Here is a 26,733-nt window from a genome sequence, read left to right as displayed (position 1 = left end):
TTTCAGCATCACCACCAGGGGGTGTGTTGAAGTAGACTATCTCCATCCCCCCGGTCAACATTTTAACCCACTGAGGGACATCCGCCAAGATTGTTCAGGCTGTTGCTGATGAATAAAGCTAAGTTAATGGGAACACTGCGGGGAGGGTGGCTGGAAACCTGCATTTATGTAGCACCTTTCACAACCTCAGGACATCCCAAAGCATCTCACAGCCAATGAAGAACCCTTGACCTTAAGTGCAGCATGTGGGTGGCACAGTGGTTAGCACTGTTGCCTCACAGCATCAGGGACCCAGGTTCGATTCCGGACTTGGGTCACTGTCTGTGTGCAGTTCTCCCCGTGTTGGCGTGGGTTTCCTCCGGGTGCTCCGGTTTCCTCCCATAGTCCGAGAAATGTGCTGGTTAGGGTGCATTGGCCATGCTAAATTCTCCCTCAGTGTACCCGAACAGGCACCGGAGTGTGGCAACTAGGAGATTTTCACAGTAACTTCATTGCAGTGTTAATATAAGCCTACTTGTGACACTAACAAATAAAATACTTATTCTAAGCACAGCAAAAAATTTGTGTGCAGCAAGGCCCCACAAAACAGTGCTAATGACCAGATAATCTATCTTTCCAATACGTATTGAGGGAGCAGTGGGACCAGAAAATTGTTTAAAAAAGAGACTTCCAAACGCAATCTGTGGCCCAGATACTAAAACCGTTCTTCAGGAAAATAAACTACCCATTTCTGTACATTTGGTGTCAAAAAACCCTGGGAAATTCCACATTATAGGAATTACAGATAGGATAGAATCATAAAGTCATTGAGGTTTACAGCATGGAAACAGGCCCTTCGGACCAACTTGTCCACGTCACCTTTTTTTAAAATCCCTAAAATAGTCCCAATTGCCCGCATTTGGCCCTCTATACCTATCTTACCCATGTAACTGTCTAAGGCAAAATTGTACCTGCCTCTTCTATTACCTCGGCAGCTTGTTCCAGACACTCACCACCATCTATGTGAAAAAATTGCCCCTCTGGACACTTCTGTATCTCTCCCCTCTCACCTTAAACCTATGCCCTCTAGTTTTTAAGACTCCCCTACCTTTGGGAAAAGATATTGACTAGCTAATCTGTGTGTCTCATTATTTTATAGACTTCGGTAACATCACCCCTCAGCTTTCTATGCTCCAGAGAAAAAAGTCCCAGTCTATCCAGCCTCTCCTTATAGTTCAAAACATCAAGTCCTGGTTGCATCCTAGTAAATCTTTTCTGCACTCTTTCTCGTTTAATAATATCCTTTCTGTAATAGGGTGACCAGAACTGTACACAGTATTCCAAGTGTAGCCTTACCAATGTCTTGTACAACTTCAACAAGAACTCCCAACTCCTGTATTCAATGTTCTGACCAATGAAACCAAGCATGCTGAATGCCTTCTTCACCACTAGGTCCATCTGTGACTCCACTTTCAAGGAGCTATGCACATGTACTCCTTGATCTCTTTGTTCTGTAACTCTCCCCAGTGCCCTACCATTAACTGAGTAAATCCTGCCCTGGTTCAGTCTACCAAAATGCATCACCTCGTATTTATCTAAATTAAGCTCCATCTGCCATTTGTCAGCCCACTGACCCCATTGATCAAGATCCCATTGCAATTCGAGATAACCTTCTTCACCGTCCACTATGCCACCAATCTTGGTGTCATCTGGAAACTTACTAGCTGTTCCTCCTGTACTGTCATCCAAATCATTAACATAAATGACAAATAAAAGTGGACTCAGCACCGATCCTTGAGGCACACCGCTGGTCACAGGTCTCCAGTTTGAAAAACCCTCTACATAAAAAAGATATTATTACTCCTAGGTTCCAGGATCGCTCCGGGCTGCGGGATGGTTGGTAATCAATCATTATTGCCACACTTGGGGACAATTTGTTTCAATGCCGGCAGATCAGGATAATGATTGCTATTATCTCGATAATACTATTGGCTAAGGAGCAGGAGATTGTGTAGAAAAGATTGTGCAGTGAGCAGCACAGTGGTTAGCACTGCTGCCTTACAGCACCAGGGTCCTGGGTTCAATTCCGGCCTCAGGTAGCTGTCTGTGCGGTGTCTACCTGATTCTCCTCACGTCTGCGTGGGTTTCCTCCGGGTGCTCCAATTTCCCCCCACAATCCAAACATGTATGGGTTAGGTTGATTGGCCATGATAAATTGGCCCTAGTGTCAAGGAGATTGGCAGAGTAAACGTGCGGGGTTACAGGAATTGGCCGAGTGGGATTGTGGTCAGTCCAGGCTCGGTGGTCTAAATGATTTTCTTCTGTACTGTAGGGATTCTATGATCTATGATCAGTCTCCCCGTGTCTGCATGGGTTTCCTCCGGGTGCTCTGGTTTCCTCCACAGTCCAAAGAAGTGCAGGTTAGTTGGATTGGCCATGGCAAAGTTACCCATTAGTGTCGAGGGGATTAGCAGGGTAAGTACGTGGGGTTACGGGGATCGGGCTTGAGTGGGATTGTTGTTGGTGTGGGCTCGATGGGCTGAACGGCCTCCTTCTGCACTGTAGGGATTCTATGATTCATAAACAAGCCAGGGTTACAGAAGGTCGCTTACCATCTCTAATTCCTTCCAGTTGTAACTGGTGTTTCCCACCACCATGGCCATCAGCTCACTGGGCTGGAAGAGCTGAAGAACCTTCCCTCCACAAACCTTCAGGAAGCCACTGGAGAAAGCCGAGAAGAGTTCCTGAACAGAGCTATTGAAGATATAGTCCACGTAAGCTTGCACAAACTCCTTCCTGGAAAACGACAGTGGGGATTACAAGCGGAGTACGACAAGTCATGGTTTCATTTTTCAGCTGCAGAACGTATTTACCTGCACCCCAGTCAACTTTTAAATCCTTCAATCGTATCATTTTCATTTCAGCGCTGTTTGGGAAGTCCAGCAGTAAGCTGCAAGCGTAAGTGAGCTTACTGTTGACACATGCAACAGAATGTGATACGAATGAAGTTGTTTCTTACACGTACAAACAATTCGGTTTATCCAGATCTTCTAAATTAAGGCAAAGCAGCAACTGCACAGTAGCAGAGTGGTTTAGCACTGCTACCTCATAGCAACAGGGACCCAGGTTCGATTCTGGCCTCCTGTCACTGTCTGTGTGGAGTCCGCACATTCTCCCCGTGTTTGCATGGGTTTCCTCCACGTGCTCCGGTTTCCTCCCACACTCCAAAGATGACAACATTTGAAAGGCAATTGGACAGGCACATGGATAGGGAAGATTTAGAGAGGTATGGGCCAAATGCAGGCAAATGGGGTTAGATTTGGTGGGTTTTTTGGTTGGCATGGAGCAGTTTGGGCTGAAGGGTCTGTCTCAGTGCCGTAGATTCTATGACCATGCAGGGTGGGTGGACTGACCATGTTAAATTGCCCCTTAATGTCAGAGGACTAGTAGGATAAATACATGGAGTTAAAGGGATAGGGCCTGGGTGGGATTGTTGTCAGTGCAGACTCAATGGGCCAAATGGCCTCCTTCTGCACTGTAGGGATTCTATAAAAGAGAAAGCACATTAGAATATCTCAGCATACTCAAATCCTCCAGCTAGTCTCTTCTTCCAAAAACAGTACCCCATTGGGAGAGACAGTTTCAAGGAAACGTCACAGCCGAGCAACAAGGGCATAAAAAATCAGGTTCTGTACTTAGCCTGAGTCCCCATCGAGGGCTTTGGTCTATAAATGTGCTACTTTCATTACTTGGGTTTGGGAGCGGAGATAAAGGCAGAAATACATCAAAATTTCACAGCACAGAATTCATTGCTTCCTAATATATACTTATCTGGCCTCTCACTAAATGATACTATTCATCTCAACCACAGCATGTAGTAACACGTTCCATGGCCTACCCACTCTCGGGAGTAATAAGGTTTCTCTTGAATTCCTTAGTGGATTTCTGATGGCTATCTTATATTTATGACCCCTCATTTGCAGTTACCCAACAAATGGAGGCATCTTCTCTGTATCTCCCCAAAGTAGCTTGAATAGATCATTCCCACAGTCTCTTCTTTCTGTAGCTTTTTTAGTCTTAGTAAGACTGGGCAAGATAAAGTTGCACTTTTCTCAAACAAATGCTGAAAGTTTCAATTTCAGAATACTTGTTATTCCACCAGCAGAAATGGGTGCACTTCACAAGTTTAAGTTTGTTTTTTAGTGTCACAAGTAGGCTTATATTAACACTGCAATGAAGTTACTGTGAAAATCGCCACACTTCTCCGCTTGTTCGGGTACACAGAGAGAATTTAGCACGGCCAATGCACCTAACCAGCACATCTTTCAGACTGTGCGAGGAAACCGGAGCACCCGGAAGAAACCCGTGCAGACATGGGGAGAACATGCAGATTCCGCACAGGCAGTGACACAAGCAGGGAATCAAACCCGGGTCCCTGGTGCTGTGAGGCAGCAGTGCTAGCCACTGTGCCACTTAATGTTTTGGTCAGGCAATAACCTCTCACAAGACCTCTCAGTGAAGGGAAAGGTGGCAACTCACTCACCTGTTGTCCTTCCTCACAGGTAGGCTCTTACCTCCAGGGACCAGCTCCTGGAGCTCCGCCACTCCGTAGTTTTCTCGAAGAATCTGTTCATTGCAATGGGGCAAAGAGTCAGGAAATGAAGAGTAGGAGAGAATCACACACAAAACAATGTTTGCTTTGTTTCCAGCCACACAATAAGTTATATGGAACCCGTTTGTGAACCCAGCTTGCTCCACAAGAGGATTGAGGATGAAGATGCCTATTCTACTGCCCCCATGTACAGTCAGAATCCATGGCTCACTCTCTTCCTGTTAAATGACTCCAAGGTTTTTGCCTCTATTCCATCACCAGGAAATTTATTCCACAACTTGATCATTCTTCACGTATGAGGAAGGGTTTTCCTACATCTGAATCCCTCCCCACTTGGATCCTGTGTCCCTTAGGTTTACTCCCACATTTTAAAGTAACAATGGGCAGCATGGTGGCATAGTGGTTAGCACTGCTGCCTCACAGTGCCAGGGACCCAGGTTCAATTCTGGTCACTGTCTGTGTGGATTTCCTCTGGATGCTCTGGTTTCCTCCCAAACTCCAAAGGTGTGCGAGTTAGGTTGATTGACGATGTTCAATGGTCCCTTAGTGTCGGGGGATCAGCAGGGTAAATAGGTGAGGTGATGAGGATAGGGCCTGGATGGGATTGGTGCGGACTCAATGGGCCAAATGGCCTCCTTCCGCACTGTAGGGATTCTATAATTATTCCCCATCCTTCTGTATGCCTCACATACACACCCAATCCCTGCTGAAAAGACAACGGGCCAGAATTCTCCAACCTCACCCGCAGCTGGGACTCTCTGGTCCCACTGCAGTGAACGAAGATTTGGCTGAGCGCCAAATCCTCTGGCAGCGCGCCAAATTCTCTGGCAGCAGCGGCGGAGAATTCCGGACAATGTTTCTTCATTAGTGCGACCTCAGATACTGGAATCTGCCTCGCAGCTTCTCTGTCGCCTACAGCACTTTGACCGCCTGTGTCTTACTTCCCGGCAACCAGAACCAGACTCCATATTCAAGCCATGATCTGAGCGAAGCCCTGGGCCAGTGGAACATTCCCTCCTCTGACTAACGTTTTGGCAGTTTGGCCGTCTTCCACTTAGATTTGCTGATTCTTGCTTGACAGGGTGGCCAACTTCCTGGGATCTGGAGTCTCCATGAGTAAGAAACACCCAGATAAAAAAAAGGCATAGCATTCAAAAAAAATAGATTTTCTCCCTCCCCATTTCTTGAAACACTTTTGCTTATAAGTTACCATGGATTGGAGATTCTGTAAGGATGATTATTGAGAGTGAGAGCTCGCGAGCTAGGCATTTGGAAGTGATGTGGAGGGGCCCCACACGATGAAACCTCCAGGAACTCGTCCAGAGTGGGCAACCCAACTGGTCAATTGAAATAAGATTAAGGAAATTTGGCAAGGCAGCTACAACTCTCGCCAACTTTCGCAGATGCACCATAAGAAGCATCCTTTCTGGCTGTATCAGTCTGGCTCCCGTTCTGCCCAAGACCACAAGAAACTACAAAATGTCATGAGTGTAGCCCAGTCCATCAAACAAACCAGCCTTCCAGTGACTCTGTCTACACGTTGCTTTGCCGAGACAAAGCAGCCAGCATAATTCAGGACTCCACACACCCCAGACATTCTCTCTTCCACCTTCTTCCATCGGGAAAAAAATACAAAAGTCTGAGATCACATACCAACTGACTCAAGAACAGCTTCTTCCCTGCTGCCATCAGACTTTTGAATGGACCTACCTCGCTTTAAGTTGATCTTTCTCCACACCCTAGCTACGACTGTAACATTACATTCTGCACTCTCTCCTTTCCTCCTCTATGAACGGTATGCTTTTGTCTGTTTAGCACGCAACAAACAATGCTTTTCACTGTATACCAACCCATGTGACAGTAATAAATCAAATCCTTCTCCCCATGTACTCTATGAACAGTATGCTTTGTCTGTATAGCACACAAGAAACAATACTTTTCACTGTATTAATACTGATACTAATCCACGTGACAATAACAAATCAAATCGAATCAACAGCGTCTGCTCTGGGGGACAACGGGCTGAGTGAAATGAAGCAATTGCCACAAGTCTTTCTTCCCAGGGTCAAGGGGTGGAGGCAAAACAGCTCTTACCGCAAAATTGAGACAGAAAGTTTCTTCCACGTTGTCGTCAGGGTAATCCAGCAATTCCTGCAGGCTCCTTAAAGAGAAGGAAAGCTTCCTGAGCCGATTGTTTCAGCTGAAGTGATTTGTAATAATCATTACACCGTTGACATACAGGCTGCAATATTACTGCCCTGTCTAGGGTGGGCAAGGTTCACAGAATGGAATTCTCCATCGGCCTTGGACGGGATTTTATGAGCCTCGCCCGAGCGAGTGGTAAAATCCCAGCCATAAACTCTGCATCTTACCCTCAGGATGAAACTTAAATTAAAAAAACTCACTTGTTTTGCAATGGTAATAACCAAACTACACCAAATCGCCACTCGCCGAAGAAAGGATTTTTAAAGCAAAGTAATTTATCTTTAAAAAAAGAAAATCAGGTTTTATAAACGTCAAACCGATTGCGCTAGTTCACGGTGAATTGTGTGTTTTGTGTCAGGAGCGTGAGCAAGAACTCAAGGCAGGGAAAATAAATCTCTCCTTCTGCTCCCAGATTGCTGATCACATCCAGATCAGAAACTTTGGCCTCAACATCCACAATGGTTGGAACAATTTTGATACGGAAGGAAAAGGGTTGGGTTGCAAGTTGCCAGCTATAAGGGTGCACTGGGCACTCACCTGCCCTCCGTGGGAGAAAGTTCTTTCAGATCCTCCAGCGTGGGCTTCACGTTCAGCAATTTCTTGTACAGAACCAGCGGGAAATGAAGATCCACCACCGTGAAGTTATAAATGGCCAGGCCACACAGGATCCCAATCAGGTGGAACCAGTTCAATTCAACAAACGTCTGGGTTATAACAGGAGGGAGAGAGAGGGAGAGAGAGAGAGAGAGAGGGGGAGGGAGGGAACGAGAGAGAGAGAGAGAGAGAGAGAGAGTGAGGGAGGGAACGAGAGAGAGAGAGAGGAGGGATGGAAAGAAACAGAGAGGTGGAACAAGAGAGAGGGAATGAGAGAGCGAGGCAGAGAAAGATAGATAGGGAAAGCGAGAGAGAGAGAGAGAGAGAGAAAGAAAGAAAGAGGGAGAGTAAACGAAAAACAGAGTGCTGTTAGTTCATGTAACTTGTAAATGTACGCATTCCTAATGGGGTTAGAGACAATGACATCTACAATAGGGTGAGACAATCTCTTTCTGCTCACTAATACCCAGACACTGGTTCCTGCTGAATCACACACTGTCTCACATCCTGAACAGTAGGCTCTGCCCCATTCATACAGGCTTAGCAAGGACTGTGCTGTGAGTCCTTCAACATGCCCGAGTTACACCCAGGAGCAATTCTAGTAATCAGAATTAAAAACAGAAAAATGCTGGCAATACTTAGTAAACAAAAAACAGCTTTACTGATTTTTTTAAAAAACTGCTCAAGTTTATCATATTGGCTTCCATCCCATTGGCAAGTGGGATCTGTAACTCTCTCCCCAAAATATTGCTGGAGGCCGGTGAAAATGGAGCTTGACACATTTTTATAACTCTTAACGTCCTTGCCTAACCAGCCCCAAAGTGGATAAATGGAGTTAAGATACAGATCAGTTCATTGAGTGGCAGGACAGGTTGGATGGGCTGAATGGCCTACGCCCATTCCAACCTTCCGCTGAATCGACAGGGCGCAGGACGGTGCAAAGTTTTTGCAACTTTCCCGAGTGGCAAGGAGCAAAGACACTCACTTTTTCGGAAAACCACAGAAGCCTGGATTGTTCGTAGTAGGTGAACATTCCGTACTTGGGATCCAGCAATTCCTTCAACAACAGCAGGAAGAATTCCTTCGTTACGCCCCCATCGTCCACAGCCTCCTCACCTAGGAACACCACCTGTGGCAGGAAACAACCAACAGCATCAGATCCAGCACTCTGCCCCCCACCAACCCTCACCCACAGAGAGGAACGGAAGCAGAAATGGCCTCCAACGTGGAATGTCTTTGTTTTAAAAGAAAAAGCAAACTTTTCAGGCGGCACAGGTTCGATTCCGGCCTTGGGTGGAATCGGCACGTTCTCCCCATGTCTGCGTGTGTTCCCTCCGGGTGCTCCGGTTTACTCCCACAGTCCGAAAGACGTGCTGGGTTAGGGGTGCATTGTTTGTGCTCAATAATTGTCTCTCACTGTACCCAAACAGGCGCCGGAGTGTGGCGACTAGGGAACTTTCACAGTAGCTTCACTGCAGTGTTAATGTGAGCCCACTTGTGACACCAAGAAATAAACTTTAAACCTTTAGACAATCTGTATTCTCAAAAGTTTGAGGAAAAGACACTTATGAAAGGTGGTGAATATGCTAAATGGCTTTCCCCAGCAACACCACTCCCCTCTCTCTCCCACTAAAATATGAAACAAATAGCAACTTGTCAGTCTTTCTGGGAATTGAGAAAAAACCTCACACCCATTGTGTTGGGAAGTCCTTTTGTCTGTAGTTGCCCTTGAAGAGAGAGAACCAGAACAGAGGCTTTGGCACAAAGAAGCTGCGGGAGGAGACCTAGAACAGGAAGGCTGCGAGGGCAGTCAAAACTTCCTGCAGCTGCTTACTGGTCAGTTTCAGAGCATCCAATATGGAATTACAGAATTGCTACAGTGCAGGAGACCATTCAGCCCATCAAGTCTGCACAACTATCCAACAGAGCATCTTACTCAGGCCCACTCCCCCTTTGTCCTATCCCATAACCTCATGCATTTGCCCCACTAATCCCCACAAACCTACACATCTTTCACACCAAAGGGGAATTTAGCACGGCCAATCTACCTAACCTGCACATCTTTGGACTGTGGGAGGAAACCCACGCAGACACAGGGCTGAACATGCAGATAGTGACCCAAAGCTGGAACTGGACCTGGGTCCCAGGCGCTGTGAAGCAGCAGCGCTAACCACTGCGGCATAGTAATTCTGGAGGAGCCATAGGGGCAATGCGCTGAATTCACTGCTGGCATTCTCACCTGAGTCAGAAGTTGGCAGTTCAAATCCCACTCAAGGATTTAAGACATAAAAATCAAAAAGCTGACACTCCAGTGCCGTACTGAGAGAGTGCTACACTGTCAGAGGTACTATATGTCAATGAGATATTAAACCAAGACTCGACCAGCCCCTCTGCTGGATATCAAAGATCCCATGGTGAAAGAGCAGACGTGCTGCCCTTGGTGTCCTAGTAAATATTTATTCCTCAAATTGATATTGGACATTATCTGGTCATTACCAAATGGAAGCTTCTGTGCACAAAACGGCTGCCACTCTGCCCAGTAACAATGCTTCAAAAAGAATTTCATTGGCTGCAAAGTACTTCTGCATCTCCTATGGTCATGATAGGTGCTAGATAAATGCAATTATCATAGAATCACCACAGTGCAGAAGGAGGCCATTCGGTCCATCGAGCCTGCACCGACCATAATCCCACCAGGCCCTATTCCTGTAGCTCCACATATTTACCCTGCTAATCTCCTTGACACTAAGGGCCAATTTAGCGTGGCCAATCAAGCTAACTCGCACGTCTCTGGGCTGTGGGAGGAAACCCACGCAGACACAGCTAGAACGCGCAAACTCCACACAGACAGTGGCCCAGGGCCGTAATTGAACCCGGGTCCCTGGCACCGTGTGGCAGCAATGCTAACCACTGTGCCACCGCGCTGCCCCAGTGCACTGCTGCCACATCATTTCTCCAGAAATGATGGCTTGTTCTTTGTTCTTTATCAATACGTGAAGGCAAGGTGCACTGCGTCAAGTGAGTCAGATCCCCGTTGTTATAGTGAATGTTCACCTTATGTAAAGCAAAGCGATCTGGGTTTTGTAACTGACCCCCGCTCGTCAAACGACTTTTCAGTCCCGATCATCAGGGATTATACGAGGTGAACCCACCATTTATGGGACTAGCGCAGCAAAATGGGATTAGCACGTCTCCAGTAGTTATTGTCGGTGCAGACTCAATGGGCCGAAGGGCCTTTCTCTGTGTGTTTTACGACTCTTATTTTCTGTCTCAAAAGGCCAGTCTGCTACTGACTGAGGCGAGGCCATCATCAGGACACAGAGCAGCTGATAATCTACGTGTTGGTAACCCCGGACTTCAACTGCAATGTAGTGTACGGCAATCCAAGTCTGACTGGCAGCTGTAATCCTCTTACCTTCAAGGGCTTCTTTAAGTCCACGTCTGAATGAATGCTCAGCTCCCTCAGGGCGTCACTCACCAGATTAGCACGCTGAACGTGCAATACGAGGAAAGGGCTGCTCGTCAGGAACGGCCCCAGTGTCAGCAACATGAAGATGTTCTCCAGGCTCGTCCTGTTCACCGCTATCTGTTTCAAAAAAAAGGGCAAAAAAAAAGTGGGGTGGGGGGGAGTATAATTCGAATCTCTTTTCATTAACTTTTACTCATCCTCTAAGCCCATGACGCCTTCGAGAATGTTACACTGCTCCAACTCTGCCCCAAAATGCACCCGTACTCTCCTCGCCCCAGCACTGGGTGAACCGTGCCTCCAGCTAACTAAGAATTCCCTCTCTAAACTGCATTCTGACTCGCGCCAAGACCCAGCCACTCACCACTACACTGACCCCCGGTACAGGAATATAGGAATTAGGAGCAGGAGTAGGCAAATTCAGCTCTTCGAGCCTGCTCTGCCGTTCAATCAGATCATAGCTGATCTCTCCCTGGTCTCTGTTTTTAGAACACGTCCATTTTAAGATTTTCGTATTCAAATCCCCAAGCGGCCTCATCCCTCTAGGCTTTCCCTGTAACCGTCCCCAGCCATACATGTTGGGCGTTTCTCCAACAATGCCCACTTGTTCAACACCCCCATTTTCTTCACCCTACTATTGACGACCGTGCTGTCATGGTCTGGATGCCAACCTCTGGAATTCCCCCTCATTGACAAAGATGTGCCATGCATTCCTGGGTAAGACAGTTACATTTTACCACTGGTCTCGATGCAACATACCTGCATCTGTAAAGCAGCGTCTGTCTGTAACATCTTTGTCTTTGCCTGGGCATTCAGGACAAAAGGGTAGGAGCAGAAAGCGATGGGCACCTGAAACAGATACAGCAGCACATCTTACGAGAAGGCAGCAAAACTAGAAAAGAACACAAGGGGGAAAATCCTGCTCGATCTATGTCTCCGAGGTGGGGTTTGCTTAGTGTTTTTGGGGAAGGTTTCGAATAACTTGGCATTGGGCGTGGCAACTGGGATGTAAGGTTGGAAAGCAACCAAGGTGCCCAAAGGATCAAGAGAAACAGTAAAGCAGTCGATGGGATCAGTGGAAGAGGGGATGCAGTATGGTCTAAATTAGATTTACCGTGTACATGTGTGAACGAGGTGGTGATTAAGACGGGCGAGTGCAGGCAGATAATTACGGGAATGTAATATTGAGAAAAAAAACGGAGACATGACCGAAAAATGTGCAAAATACAGGGAAGGAAAGAAAGGGGGTAGTAATTTTTTTTAATTCATTCGTCGCACATGGCCATCGCTGGCTGGCCAGCATTTATTGCCCATCCCTAACTGTCCGAGGGCAGTTGAGTCAATCACATTGTTGTGGCTCTAGAGTCACAGGTAGGCCAGATCAAGTAAGGACGGCAGATTTCCTTCCCTCGAGGACATTAGTGAGCCAGATGGGTTTTTCAGACAATTGACAATGGTTCCATGGCTATTAATGGTTTCTTAATTCCAGCTTTTTTTTATTGATTTCAAATTCTACCATCTGCTGTGGCGGGATTCGAACCCGGGTTCCCCAGAACATTAGCTGAGTTTCTGGATGAATAGTCTTTATTAATTAAGGAGACTATTACAATGTCTCACAGAGGGGATGTCCAAGGGGGCAAGGTAAGAAACAATGGAGCTGTCATTGTACCACTGGACGTATTTAATAGCCCACCAATTAATCAGAAAGTATAGCAGGGCAAATATGAAAGGAAATCACACACACAGATGCAATAATTTTATAACAGGGGACTTTAATTATCATAACGTGGGGATGCTGGCGTTGGACTGGGAGAGGTAAGTAGTCTCACAACGCCAGGTTAAAGTCCAACAGGTTTATTTGGTAGCACGAGCTTTTGGAGCGCTGCCCCTTCATCTGGTGAGTTCTCTCTTCCACCTTCTTCCGTCAGGAAAAAGGTACAAAAGTCTGAGGTCACGTACCAACCGACTCAAGAACAGCTTCTTCCCTGCTGCTGTCAGGCTTTTGAATGGACCTACTTTGCATTAAGTTGATCTTTCTCTACACCCTAGCTATGAGTGTAACATTATGTTCTGCACTCTCTTATTTCCTTCTCTATGAACTGTATGTTATGTCAGTATAGCATATAAGAAGCAATACTTTTCACTGTATGCTAATACACAGTGACAATAATAGAATCAAATCAAATCACCTGATGAAGGGGCAGAGCTCCGAAAGCTCGTGCTACCAAATAAACCTGGTGGACTTTAACCTGGTGTTGTGAGACTTCTTACTTTAATTACCATAATATGGATTGGGATAGTAATAGTGCAAAGGGAAGAAAGCGGGGGAGGAAGTGTTTCCAACTCAGTGAGAAAGCAGGCATTGCTGGATCTTGTTCTGAGGAATGAGGTGGGTCAAGTGTCAGTAGGGGAATATTTGTTGGACAGCAATCATTGTATCATCAGGTTCAGCTCATGATAGAAAAGAAAAAGGTAATGCGGTCAAAGTGTTGTTTGGATTTCCAAAATGCATTAGTAAAGAGCCACACATTAGCTCATCAGCAAAGGTAAAGCCCCCGGGAATAAGCAGAGAGACACAAAGTTGGCTGACTGACAGGAAACCAAAGATAAAAGGAAATTACTGCAGATGCTGGAATCTGAAACCAAAAGAGAGAATGCTGGAAAATCTCAGCAAGTCTGGCAGCATCCGTGAGGAGAGAAAAGAGCTGATGTTTTGAGTCCAGGGTCCAGATGGCCCTTAGTCAAAGCTTTGACAAAGGTTCATCTGGATTCGAAACATCAGCTCTTTTCTCTCCTTCCAGATGCTGCCAGATCTGCTGAGATTTTCCAGCATTTTCTCTTCTGGTTGACAGGAAGCAAAGGTTAATGGGACATTTGATTTTTGGACTGGAGGGAGTTATAGGCCAGCAGGTGAGGAGAGGACAATGGGAAGGTCTGTTGACCTTGGGTGGGATTTTATAGTTTCGGGGCAAGCGAGGTTGTAAAGTCCCACCCATAGAGTAAGGTTCCCAGGGGTCCACATTAAGACAACTGCTTTACAGGCTTTATATTGAGGGCGGCACGGTAGCACAGCAGTTAGCACTGCTACTTCATAGCTCCAGGGCCCTGGGTTCGATTCTTGGCTCAGGTCACTGTCTGTGTGGAGTTTGCACACTCTCCTCGTGTCAGTGTGGGTTTCCACCGAGTACTCCGGTTTCCTCCCACAGTCCAAAGATGTGTGGGTTAGGTTGATTGGCCGTGCCAAGAAATTGCCCCTTAGTATCAAGGGATGTGTAGGTTAGAGGTATTAGTGGGTATAATATGTAGGGATATGGGGGTAGGGCCTGGGTGGGATTGTGTTTGGTGCAGACTCAATGGGCTGAAGGGCCTCTTTCTGCACTTTAGGTTCTATGATTCTATATTAATGACCTAGATGTCCGTGTGCAGGTTACAGTTTCAAAACTTGCAGATGACACAAAAACGTGGAAATTTTATGAACTATGATTCTATATTATTGAGGAAAAAAAAACAAATTTCAGCCTTGGTTCAGGGAAGGCTCGCTTCCCTCTGGGTCAAAGGTCACGGGTTCAAGACCCTAGCTGGCCTACTGTCTAGGCCGGCACTTTGCTTGGTGCTGAGGTGCCGTCGTTATCAGATGACACATTAAATGGTAGGCCCAACTCCCCTCTCAGGCAAATGCAAATGATCCCAGAGCACTACCTAAAAGAGGAGCAGGGCACTGCTAGTGGTGTTCTGGCCAACATCTACCCCCCGAACAAACCACAGAACAGAAGTGATACAAGTCTTTTCATGTGCTTTATTGGGGATCTTGCTGTGCACAGGACGGCACTGTGATTGGACTGTTGCCTCACAGCGGCAGGGATCCAGGTCTGATTCCCAGCTTGGGTTGCTGTCTGGGCGGAGTTTGCACATTCTCCCCGTGTCTGCGTGGGTTTCCTCCCACACTCCAAAGATGTGCGGATTAGGAGGACTGCTCCTAATGCTAAATTGCCCCTTAGTGTTTAGGGGGATTGGCAGGACAAACATGGGGGTTACGTGGATTAGGGCCTGGGTGGGATTGTTGTCAGTGAAGGCTCGATGGGCCGAATGGCCTTCTTCTGCACTGTAGGGATTCTATGATTCAAACTGGCCAGAGTGGGCACCGGCACTTCAAGTGAAACCCACTGACTGCAAAGCACACTGGGGCATCCTGGGGACGAGACAAGGTGCTATGTAAATGCAAGTTATTTTTATGCTTGGAAAAGAGCCAAGTTCAGGAGGATGCTCTGTCACAGGCATCTAGTTATCTTACCTTAAGTGAAACGGATGTGGTTTACCTACCTCTGCAATAGCTGGCTGGATTTTCTGTGAAAATAAAGCAGGAGTTTTAGCTACAGAGCAACAGTGAAGAGCAGAAAGAACGAACAGCCACAATGCTTAAAATCCAGATTACAAAAATATCCAAAGCTCTGTACGTACCACTCCAGCGTGTTGGGAGGCCCAGAAGAGAAAATCTGTTTCAATGTTGACCAGGTTATTCAGTTCATGGATGTAAAATACCTCATAGTTAATATGGTTTGCAATCAAATTAACCTGCGCAGTGACGAAGGGGAGAAGCTTAGTTTTGATGTAAATGCTGACTAAGTGAAGATTTGTGCTGTGGTCGGTGTTTCAGTCGCAAACGGAACACACATAACGGGTGCAATTTAACCCCCAATTCAGCCCACAACCTCCAATTCTATCTTTTACCCTCGTTCTATGCTTTTAAAACTCTAACTCTTTTGAACTCGAAAAAGCAGCCAGCATAATTAAGGATCCCCCATGCATCCCGGACATTCTCTCTTCCACCTTCTTCTATCGGGAGAAAGATACAAAAGTCTGGGATCACATACCAACTGACTCAAGAACAGCTTCTTCCCTGCTGCCGTCAGACTTTTGAATGGATTAACCTCGCGTTAAGTTGATCTTTCTCTACACCCTAGCTATGACTGCAACACTACATTCTGCACCCTCTCCTTCCTTCTCTCCTATGTAATCTTACGAATGGTATGCTTTGTCTGTCGAGTATCAACTCCAATAACAACTTTTCACTGTATCTCAGTACATGTGACAATAATAAATCAAACCAAATCAAGAGGCAGAGAAGATCACCCAGATTGCCCATTCAACCTTGAATTGACCAATTCCAATTTTCACCCGAGCTCTGAAAGCATGCCACGGGGAGCAGATATTCTTTTTAACTAACATGGACAAGGGCAGCAGATACATGGGAACCCCTCCAAGCCATTCAACATCCTGACTTGGAAATATATCACCATTCCTTTGGAATCAAAATCCTGGAATTCCCTCCCTCACGGCATTGTGGGTCAACCCACAGAACACGGGCTGCAGTGATTCAAGAAGGCAGCTCACTGCCACCTTCTCAAGGGGCAACTAGGGATGGGCAATAAATGCTGGCTTAGCCAGAAGCACCCATGTCCCACAAATGAATAAAAACAAACGTTCCTAATGTAGGAGAGGACAAGAAATGAAGGATGAGGAGGCCATATAGCCTGTTCAGCCTGCTCCACCATTCAACTCCATCATGGCTGCTCTTGGGTTTCAACTCCATTTTCCCATCCACTCTCCACATCCCTGGCTTCCCCGAGATACCAAAAATCTGCCTATCCCACAGGATTAAATATATCCAATGATGGAGCATCTACAACAGGCTGAGGAAGAGTATTCCAAAGATTCACAATCCTCTGAGGTAATTCCTCCTCCTGTCAGCCCTGATTGATAGGCCCCCTTATCCCGAGATTGAGTCCACCGCGTTTTAGATTCTCTGACCAGCGGAAACAATCTCTCACAGTGTCCATCCTATCAATTCCCTTCGGAATCTTGTATTTTCCAATGAGATTGCCTCTCATTCTTCAAAATATCCAAGAATATAGGCCCCATTTACTCAGCCTCTCAAACACAGGGAATGCGTAACTGAGTTTGAACTCGATTCCCAGCAGCCTTGTGCTCTGGCCACCATCTCGGCTGGGCGATTCACGGAGAGAAAAGGATCAGGGTTAGGGAAAGCTCAAAAAGATAAGTAGTTCCATTTTAGGTCAATGGCATTCCTCCAGAACTGGTCCGACCCCATCTGAGCTCCCTCAGTCCTTCTTCCACTGAACACACTGCCTTCCCACCCTCCCAAAACTTCTTACTCTATGTGACAACAGGTCATTGACCCGAAACAAAGGCTTAGTTTCTCCCTCCACAGACACTGCCTGAGCATTTCTAGCACTTCCTGCTTTTATTGTTGCTGACACAAAGTTGCCCTGTCGTCTCCAGTTGGGAGATGTTACAATATTTCCTCCAACCATTTTAACTGGAAAAGGAAGTGGGCTTCAATACACGATAGGTGGCAATCCTCCCCTCCAACTCCCCCACCCCATCCCATGATGTTCTGCGGCAGCAGAGACAGCCCACCACTGGCTAGCGGTGGGAACCTCCAGTCCCGCGGCTGTCAATGGGGTTGCCCATTGTTCGCACACCCTACACTGCCAGGAAACCGGCGGCAAGGGGTCAGCGTCACTGGGGCCAGAAGATCTCGCCAGTGGGAACAGTTGGAGCATCCCACCCAAAAGGTTCAGAACCAACCACTGCGCCACTAGCGAAAGAATACCAGCGTTTATCGGGTGAAATTTTGAGAGCCGGTTGCAAAAGAAATCTTGGTTTGTATTCTCAAATGAAGATGGTTGAGGAATAATTCAACTGGGTTTTTAAACGTTAACAGGATTTGACAGGAGAAAAACAGTTCCACCTGGTCAAGAAAGGCAGTATAAAACTGAGGCAGGTTGTGACCTCGATGCCAGCAGAAGTCATGTTGGCTTACAGAGAAATGGCAAGACAGCCACTCACAATTGACAGGGACGGAGCTACATGGCTGTGGCCTTTAATGACTTGTGAACCTCACCACGCCCGCCACCCACTCATGCACCCATTTCCCGAGAGGATGGTAAATTTCCGATCTCTCACTTCAGTCAAGTACCTTGTGCAACTTTTCCAAAACACGAAGAGCGTCGATGATGTAATGGCTAAACACGGGAGCCAACAGCGCTGTCCTCATCCTGGTCAGGAGGTAAACCACCGCGTCTTTATAGAGCTCCACCAGTTGGCAGAAATAGCCAGCATCTACCCAACTCCACCAGTTATCTGGAAGCAGAAAGGAACCGTTTGATTATTCACAAATCTACCTCAGGATCTCCAGGAGATCATTCTCACTTACAACAGCTGGATGGTGATTGGATGAAGATTCTCTCTCCACTTGTCTTAGATCCTGCCGGATTTCCATCCTGCTTTGCCGCTGTACTGAGATTCTTCATTCATTGTTTCCATCTGGGTTTCCCTAGTCCTTCCTCCTCCAAATATACCACCGTTATGGTCTTCCTTGAACCTGTCCCTCGGTATAAACTCTCCTATCCAACTGCATTCCTTGACTTTTCGTGGCCACTCTGCTTCTGTGGTCTCATGGCAAGGCCTTGACAACCTCTGCGATCTCTCTCATTAAGCTGTGCACTGCCAACTGGGGGTGTTCTTCAGTGAAAGGGTTAATATTCACACAGGTTTAAAAATCACATACACTGCAAGCTGTATCTCAAATCACACAGGGAAAAGCTACGTGAAAACCACTGGTCTTGAGTAAAGTGGACCCAGAAAAGGGTCAAGGACCATTTAATTGAACAATGTGTAGCTGTAACTCATGTTTACCCATTTGAACAAGGAAGAATGAAAGGCAGGTTGATATACCATCGGTCAAAGACATAGCTATCATTTCTTGATGATGTAACACGCACAAGTTATAACTGGGACAGCACAGTGGTTAGCACAGCTGTCTCGTAGCGCCAGGGACTCAAGTTCAATAATAACTTTGGGTCACTGTCTGTGTGGAGTTTACACTTACTCCCTGTGTCTGCGTGAGTTTCCTCCGGGTGCTCCGGTTTCTTCCCACAGTCCAAATGCAGGTTAGGTGCATCGTCCATGTTAAATTCTCCCTTGGTGTACCCAAACAGGCACCGCAGTGTGGCAGCTTGGGGATTTTCACAGTAATTTCATTACAGTGTGAATGCAAGCCTGCTGGTGACTAATAAATATGCTTTACTTTTGGACAACTATTATGTAGGCATGGGAATCAATAACTGTGAGAGGATAGAGATAATTTCTAAACTGTGATTGGTATACGCTAATTACTTCAATTGAATTTGAAACTATAATTGTTTGCGTATTTCTGAATTCAGCCATCTGGCTGGTCTTAAAGACTTGGTTAGGATACTGTAGCTGCAGTAATAAATCATCTTAAATCACGCCACGACTTTGTCTGGCTACTTGAGAGGAATGATGTTTTTGTTGTTGTAGTTAAAACAATTGAGTCAGCCCTGTTATATTCAGCCATATTCCTCTTCTGTCACATTTCTCCAACCCTCCCACCCACATCAGAAGAAAATTATATAGAAAGAGAATTTAGAAGGCAAAGGGGAGATGTACGACGCTAGTGAGAGCTACGAATGTTCTGCTAGACCATTGAAACTCTTGGTATTAAAGCCAAATTCTGGGTTAAAGTACCGGTCAATAAATTGGCATTAATACTAGATTCACGGTTCCTTCAACTTCGTCACCTTCCCCAGTGCTCAGAACCCAGCTCGGCGCTCAGAACCCACCCAACACTTTGCTTGGGTTGGCATCCAAGTGGAGTATGGCAGCGGCAAATGGAAGGGCAAAGGTCAAGTAATTCTTGGGGTCTTGGAAGAGAGGAAGCACCGGCAAAATCAAAAACGTCCTCATGGCCTCGACGTCAGGCGGCGAAGTCGGCAACTGGGAAATCAGACGGTTCTCTAGAGTCACAGTAACCTGAAAAATGAGAGAGAGAAGCCCCACGTCACAGCAGTGTCAACATTGTCTTCCATTTTGATCGCCGAAGCTTCGAGAGTAGTGCTGCAAATCCAGTTAGTATCAGGGAGATTCCAGCTTTCGTAAGTGATCTATCACCCAAAAGACCAGTAATACAAGATGAACAGACTTCATACTTTTTGTAATAAGTCCTCAGAGGCTGAAGTCCCTTCACCAAAGTCCTTTTATTTAAGTCTGACAACAGCACACAGAGCACTTTCAGTTCACAGTCTACATTCGGAGTCCCAGAGGAACTTACGCGCCTGGTTAAGTACAAAGCAAGAGGCTCCCTGATTAGTCCATCAAGTTGGCCCTTAAATCAGGGACACCTTTTTGTGTCCAACCAAATAAACAAAATCAAATTAACTTGGGGACAACTCAAAAAGGGCAGCTCCCTAAAAGGGGAACTGCCCAAATGCAAAGAAAAAGCGGAAAGGAAACTTGAAACATCAAATTAGAATGTGATTAACAGGGTCAATAATACACACCAGTCCCTGCGGTGCCCAGCGGGCGCGGAAGGCATCAACTGCACCCTCGGACAGTGCATGCTCCCTCTCCAGGGACACCTAGCCGCGAATGCAGCCACGGTAGAGGGGCAGTCAGGTTAGATGACCCCCTCGACCACCTGTAGATGGCACACCCTGTCAGGCACAGAAGCAGGTTCACGTCCTCCCCACCCGCCTCCACCACAGCACACCGGATGCCCACAGATCAGGGACATGGGATTGAAGTGCAAACAAAACATCAACATAAGGTTTTTGAGGAAAGGCCCTTAATCAGAGAGTTCATATTCTAACAGGCCGCCCTCAATTGCCTGAATAAAGTCATTACACTTTCCAATGTTAAAAGTTTACCTGCTGTAGTAATTTGGCATATGGAGAGTTCACCATCTTCTCAAAAAACAACGTGGCAGCCTTCAAGTCAACACCAGGGTTTCGAGGACTAGTTTTAAAATGTTCGTCATTACTGTAGGGGGATTAAAAAAAATACTTTCATGAGAATCGTAGAACCCTACCGTCCCATCAAGTCTGCACCAACCACAATCCCACCCAGGCCCCATCCCCATACCCCTACACATTTACCCGCTAATTCCTCTAATCTACACATCTCAGAACGCTAAGCGGCAATTTTGGCATGGCCAATCAACCTAACCCGCACATCTTTGGACTGTGGGACGAAACCCACGCAGACACGAGAAGAATGTGCGAACTCCACACAGACAGTGACCCGAGCCGGGAATCGAACCCAGGTTCCTGCAGCTGTGAAGCAGCAGTGCTAACCATTGCGCTACCGTGCCGCCTAGAAGCTGTCCATTCTATTCCATCTCCCACTTCCTTGTATTTAACATTAAGGCATAATGTTGTCTAGATCCAATGCTTTTTGTTCCTATAAATTTATCTACGTGTGACACCAATAATCCGCTGGCTAGTCTCTTTATGGGTTAGTATTAATGTGGGCACAGAGTTGCCATGTGATGTTGAGGAGGTGACTATCCTTACTTGAGAAAGAAAATCCTTACTTGAGAAAGGATATACTGGCACTGGAGAGGGTGCAGAGGAGATTCACTAGGTTGATTCCGAAGTCAAGACGGTTGGCTTACAAAGAGAGACTGAGTAGACTGGGGCTATACTCATTGGAATTCAGAAGAATGGAGGAAGTCCTTATAGAAACATATAAGATTATGAATGGAATAGATAAGATGGAAGCAGAGAGGTTGTTTCCATTGGGAGGTGAAACTAGAACCAGGGGGCATAGCCTCAAAATAAGGGGGAACTGATTTAGGACTGAGTTGAGGAAGAACTTCTTCATCCAAGGGGTTGTAAATCTGTGGAAATCCCTGCCCAGTGAAGCAGTTGACACCACCGCATCGAATGTTTTTTAGGAAAGGACAGAAAGATTTTTGAAAAGTAAAGGAACCAAGAGTTATGGTGAGCGGGCGGGTAAGTGGAGCTGAGTTCATGAGAAGATCAGCCATGAACATATTGAATAGCGGAGCAGATTTGAGGGGCCAGCTGGCCAATTCCTGCTCCTAGTTCTTATGTTTTTATTGTTTGCACTGCAACCACTTATGAAACCAAATTCAAGGTGATTAGTTGGGAAAGGGTGAGGATGGTGGGGGGAGGAGGATGAGGAGGAGGATGAGGATGAGGATGAGGATGAGGAGGATGAGGAGGAGGAGGATGAGGAGGAGGATGAGGAGGAGGATGAGGAGGAGGATGAGGAGGAGGATGAGGATGAGGAGGAGGAGGAGGAGGAGGATGAGGATGAGGAGGAGGATGAGGAGGAGGATGAGGAGGAGGATGAGGAGGAGAGGAGGAGGAGGATGGGGGGGAGAGGAGGAGGAGGAGGATGGGGGGGGAGGAGGAGGATGGGGGGTTGCAGAGTGGGGGGGTTGGAGGGAATAATTGGCCAATCCTCTCTTACGAAGAGCTGGATGGTCTCTGTCCCTGCTGTAAGATTCTATAAAGGACATGGTGGAAGAACTTTCAACCTCAGCGGGTGGAGTTGGGCTGAGCAAAACACAGGGACTGCTGGATCAGTCACCCGATACACAGGGTAGCGGGTCTGCTACCACCCGCATTATGCTTCCTTCCAACATCTGGCGCCCAAGTTGAAAGTTCCATGCCTAATTGTCCTGTCGATGGGCGACAACCAAAGGGTGCTGTTCATCAACACTTTCTCAGGGCAATGCTGTACCAGTGTTGTCCCCTGCCCTGAACTCAGCCACAGTAACTGCAGTTGATCCAAAAGATGATTGTATTTCTCGACACAGTCATCTCAAGTCAAACTGACACCGGGCTGTACATTCAGTGGGCACTTCACAGAATCATTACAGTGCAGAAGGCGGCCTTTTGGCCCATCAAGTCCACACCAACAACAATCCCACCCAGGCCCTATCCCCATAATCTCAAGTATTTACCAGGCTAATCCTGGGACACTAAGGGGCAATTTAGCACTGCCAATCCACCTAACCCACACATCTTTGGACTGGGAGGAAACTGGAGCACCCAGAGTAAACCCACGCAGAGACGGGGAGAATGTGCGGTCTCCGCACAGACAATGATCCAAGCCCAGGAGCGAACCGGGGTCCCTTAAGCTGTGAGGCAACAGTGCTAACCACCATGCCGTACCTGTATTCCACTGATAGAATCTATGAATGCTTGAAGCATTCCAGGAGTACCATCGATCTCCCAAGTCAAAACGCACACTGAGTATTTCATACTACTGTACAAATACAGGTTTCATCTCTGGTCCGCAACGCATTGCACTACAACAAATCATTTGCAATAAATTATCTGGCCCACTTCTCGGATGAAGCCACGGGTTGAAAGGTCATGTGATGGATCAGACTAGACTCTGATCAAGGCCTGTGGAAAAGGAGGAAGCGAGAAGAAAAAAATAACCGGGAGGCTGTAAGGGAGTCGGCCAAAAAGAACCAGGGAGAGATGAGAAGTGCACTAAGCAGCAAATCTGGAATGCATTGCCTGAAAAGGATGGTGGAGGCAGATTTAATAGACACTTTCAAAAACACTGTTCCTTCGTCAAGTAGGTGGGAGTTCTCAAAAGGTCTGAAAGCTTGTGGCATTTGCTACAAATAAACCTGTTGGACTTTAAGCTGGTGTTGTGAGACTTCTTTCTGTTTTTACCCCAGTCCACCGTCGGCATCTCCACATCGAGAGAGAATAGAGCCAGCGTTTCGAGTCTGGCTGACCCTTCATCAGAGCTGCTCCGACAAAGGGTCATATCCAGACTCGAAACGTTGGCTCTTTTCTCTCTCCACAGATGCTGTCAGACCCGCTGAGATATTCCAGCACTTTCCTGTTTCTGCTTCTAATTTTAACCAAATCGCTCCTTCACAACCGGACAATTTATTTACCAATTTCAGACAGGGCTGAGTTCCCCTCAGACAAATAAAAAAATAAGGAACTAATCACATTCCGAACGAGTTACTGATACTCACTGATGATCGAGGAAACTGCCATTCAAACAGGCAGGTGAAGAGAATACCGCATTTAACTCACTGTAAAAAAACAAAGGGGGAAAAGACGAGGTTAATGGATAAAACATCCACATGGCGCATCCTCCTATACAATCGGCCCATGAATCTGGTGCTCCTCACCTCACAGCGCCAGGGACCCAGGTTCGAGTCCCACTTGCGTCACTGCCTGTGGGGAGACTGCACGTTCTCCCCGTGCCTGCGTGGGTTTTCTCCGGGTGCTCCGGTTTCCTCCCACACTCCGCAAGACGCGCTGATTAGGTGCATCAGCCATGCTAAATTCTCCCTCAGCGTACCCGAACGGGAGTGCGGCGACTAGGGGATTTTCACAGTAGCTTCGTTGCAGCGTTAACGTAAGCCTACTTGCGACTAATAAATAAACTTTACTTTTTGAAACAGCCGAGGTAGTCTCTAGCACGTGTGAAAGTCGTGGTCCCACTTGCAATCGCAAATGGGGTAGGCCATGTACACCATGCCGGCTGTTCCCATGCATACCCAGCAGTGAGCACCTACCCAGCAGTTCTTAAAGGGCCGCAACAACAAAACCCCGGGTAAGATTCCTCATAAAACAGAAAGACTTCATCTAACTTACCGGATCAGCTCAATAAATTATCTGACTCGCTTTGTCACCAGTGCGTAACCCACTCTACAGGCCTACTTCGACACACAATATTGTCAAATCTTAGTGGGGAAAAAAAAAACCAAGAGTGACGTGCAGAGAAATATTTTCTCCGCAGCGAGTGGTTAGGAGATGGAATGAAGTGCCAGACAGGCAGATGCGATCATGGCTTGGATAATTATCTGAAGAGAATACCTTTATAGGGCTGAGGGGGGAAAAGATGAGGGGAGACAGGGGGTGCAGCCGAGTTGTCCTTGCAGAGAGCCAGCAAGGAGACAATGGGCTGAATGGCCTACTTCTGCACTGTAATAATTCTGTGACTCGATGACGAAGCGGATCAGGAGAGGGAGAATCCTATGAGTGTTGCAATGGTGGGAGTTGTGGAAGTGGGAGTGGTGTGGGTGGTGGAGGGGGGAGAACAGAGCTTCCAATATTTTTGACACCTAAGGATTCTTACGCTGACCCTAAGCAGCACTTTCTCACAACAAATCCCTCCAGGAGAGCTGCGTCCAGACCAGGGAATGAAAAAGAAATTTGGAGGCAACAGCAACGCTAAAAGGTCGCTTGAAAAGATGGGTGGGACAACTGGGAGATATGTGTGTGTGTGTGTGTGTGTGTGTGTGTGTGTGTGGGTAAATTTGACCCAAACAAAATACACAAGAAAATATATATTTAGAAACATAAAAAAGGGCAGGAGTTGCAAGGAGAAAAGGGGAAAAATTCTGCTCTTGTATCTTATGTCTTATCAAGGAAACGGGGTTGACAAATCCATCAGCCGCGAATCAACGGCGGAGCAGACTCAATGGGCCGAGTGGCCTAATTCAGATCCTATATCTTAAGGAAGGAAAACACAAATCTATAAAAAGTGTTGACAATTCTTGAGTGGCCTTCTACACAGGTCTTTGACATGCCATAGGCATTGGACGGGATTGATACAATTTCCTATGGATGAGGGAATCCAGAAGAAATGGCATGATGTTAAATTTAAGTTAAAGCTAAGTTAAAATTAAAATTAAAGTGAGATCAGGAAGCACTTCTTCACTCCAAAGGATAGAGAAAATCTTCAATTGTTTCTGGACGTCAACTGAAATATTCAAAGACTGAGGTTTATTTGCTGGGTCAGGGTGCCGATCAAAACTATGCAAACGGAGTTGAGGTGCAGATTAGCTGTGATCCAATTGAGGGGTGGAACAGGCTCAAGGGGCTGAATGGCCTATAGAGATACACATCTCCCCTGAGAGAAACAACAGCAATTAGACTGCTGCCTGGAGTGTGAAAATGGTTCATGATGATTCTGCAAAAGTGCTCAATGATGTGGAATATTACACAATCAACATCTGTCACGCTTGAAGAAATATCACATCTTAATAGCAAAGGAGCACATTAATGTATCAATTCATAGCGTCTCTCCATAGAAGCCCTACAGTGCAGAAGGCCATTTGGCCCATTGGGTTTGCACCAATTCTCTGGAAGATAACCTTACCCAGCCCCCTACCCCCATTCCCTCACTCCTCCGTGCCGCTCTACCCTGTAACATTTCTTCTGGACTCCCCCACCCAGAGGAAATTATGTCAACCCTGTCCAATCCCCATAACATTTCAAAGGCATGTAAAACTTCTGTGTAGAAGGCCACTCAAGAATTTTTAAAATGTGTTTTTTCCCCCCTTGTTTTGTTCCAATTCTCCTTTTCCCCTTGCAATTCCTGCTCTTTGTGTGTTTCTAAATGTATACTTTCTGGTCAAATTTCACCCCCCCCAACCCCCCACCAACTGTTCCATCACCCTCAGCTTTCTGGCACCTTTCCGAGTAATTTTTTAAAGTTGTTGTTGCCATCTACCGTGGCTAATCCCTGCTAACCTACACATCCTGGACACTAAAGGACAACTTAGCATGGCCAACCCACCTAACCCGCACATCTTCAGAGTGTGGGAAGAAACCAGAGCGCCCAGAGGATACCCACGCAGACATGGTGAGAACGTGCAAACTCCACACAGACGGTGACCCAAGCCAGGAATCAAACCTGGGTCCCTAGCGCTGTGAGGTAGTAGTGCCAAACTGGCATGGATCAGTTGAGCCGTAAAGCCTTCTCCTGTGTTCTACATCCTATGGTGATTTTACATAATCAGCCAGGCTGGATTTTAAACCCAGAAGTGATTGACAATGCCAATCTACCCAATGGCTCATCAACCAAGAATCTGACTACCACCAGCCCTTCTGCTGGGGTAGGGGAATGTGCAGTAAAGAACCAGAGAAGAAGAACAAAGAAAGAAAAAAGATTGCAAGTCTGTGTGGAGTTTGCATGTCCTCCCCGTGTCTATGTGGGTTTTCTCTGGGTGCTCTCCCACACTCCAAAGATGCACAGGTTA

General features: G+C 46.7%; 1 protein-coding gene across 2 annotated transcripts in view; it reads right to left on the bottom strand.

Moving 5' to 3' along the window:
- LOC145347739 (putative E3 ubiquitin-protein ligase HERC3) overlaps window positions 1-26,733 on the bottom strand; it is a 69,344-nt gene that overhangs the window by 6,986 nt on the left and 35,625 nt on the right. For both annotated transcript variants that reach the window (XM_080195513.1, XM_080195504.1), the window contains 13 exons: window positions 23,713-23,772; window positions 20,606-20,717; window positions 19,523-19,712; window positions 17,857-18,020; window positions 15,315-15,428; window positions 15,177-15,200; window positions 11,616-11,705; window positions 10,806-10,976; window positions 8,376-8,519; window positions 7,334-7,500; window positions 6,686-6,752; window positions 4,523-4,605; window positions 2,592-2,775 (listed from right to left, as the gene is read on the bottom strand). In XM_080195513.1, the coding sequence (XP_080051639.1) occupies window positions 2,592-2,775; window positions 4,523-4,605; window positions 6,686-6,752; window positions 7,334-7,500; window positions 8,376-8,519; window positions 10,806-10,976; window positions 11,616-11,705; window positions 15,177-15,200; window positions 15,315-15,428; window positions 17,857-18,020; window positions 19,523-19,712; window positions 20,606-20,717; window positions 23,713-23,772 (1,570 nt within the window). The remainder of the gene's footprint in view (window positions 1-2,591; window positions 2,776-4,522; window positions 4,606-6,685; window positions 6,753-7,333; window positions 7,501-8,375; window positions 8,520-10,805; window positions 10,977-11,615; window positions 11,706-15,176; window positions 15,201-15,314; window positions 15,429-17,856; window positions 18,021-19,522; window positions 19,713-20,605; window positions 20,718-23,712; window positions 23,773-26,733) is intronic.

This window comes from Carcharhinus amblyrhynchos, chromosome 1 (assembly GCF_965287045.1).
Source record: "Carcharhinus amblyrhynchos chromosome 1, sCarAmb.v2.hapA, whole genome shotgun sequence".
Classification (NCBI taxonomy): domain Eukaryota; kingdom Metazoa; phylum Chordata; class Chondrichthyes; order Carcharhiniformes; family Carcharhinidae; genus Carcharhinus; species Carcharhinus amblyrhynchos.
This window is presented reverse-complemented; position numbering and strand designations above follow the sequence as displayed.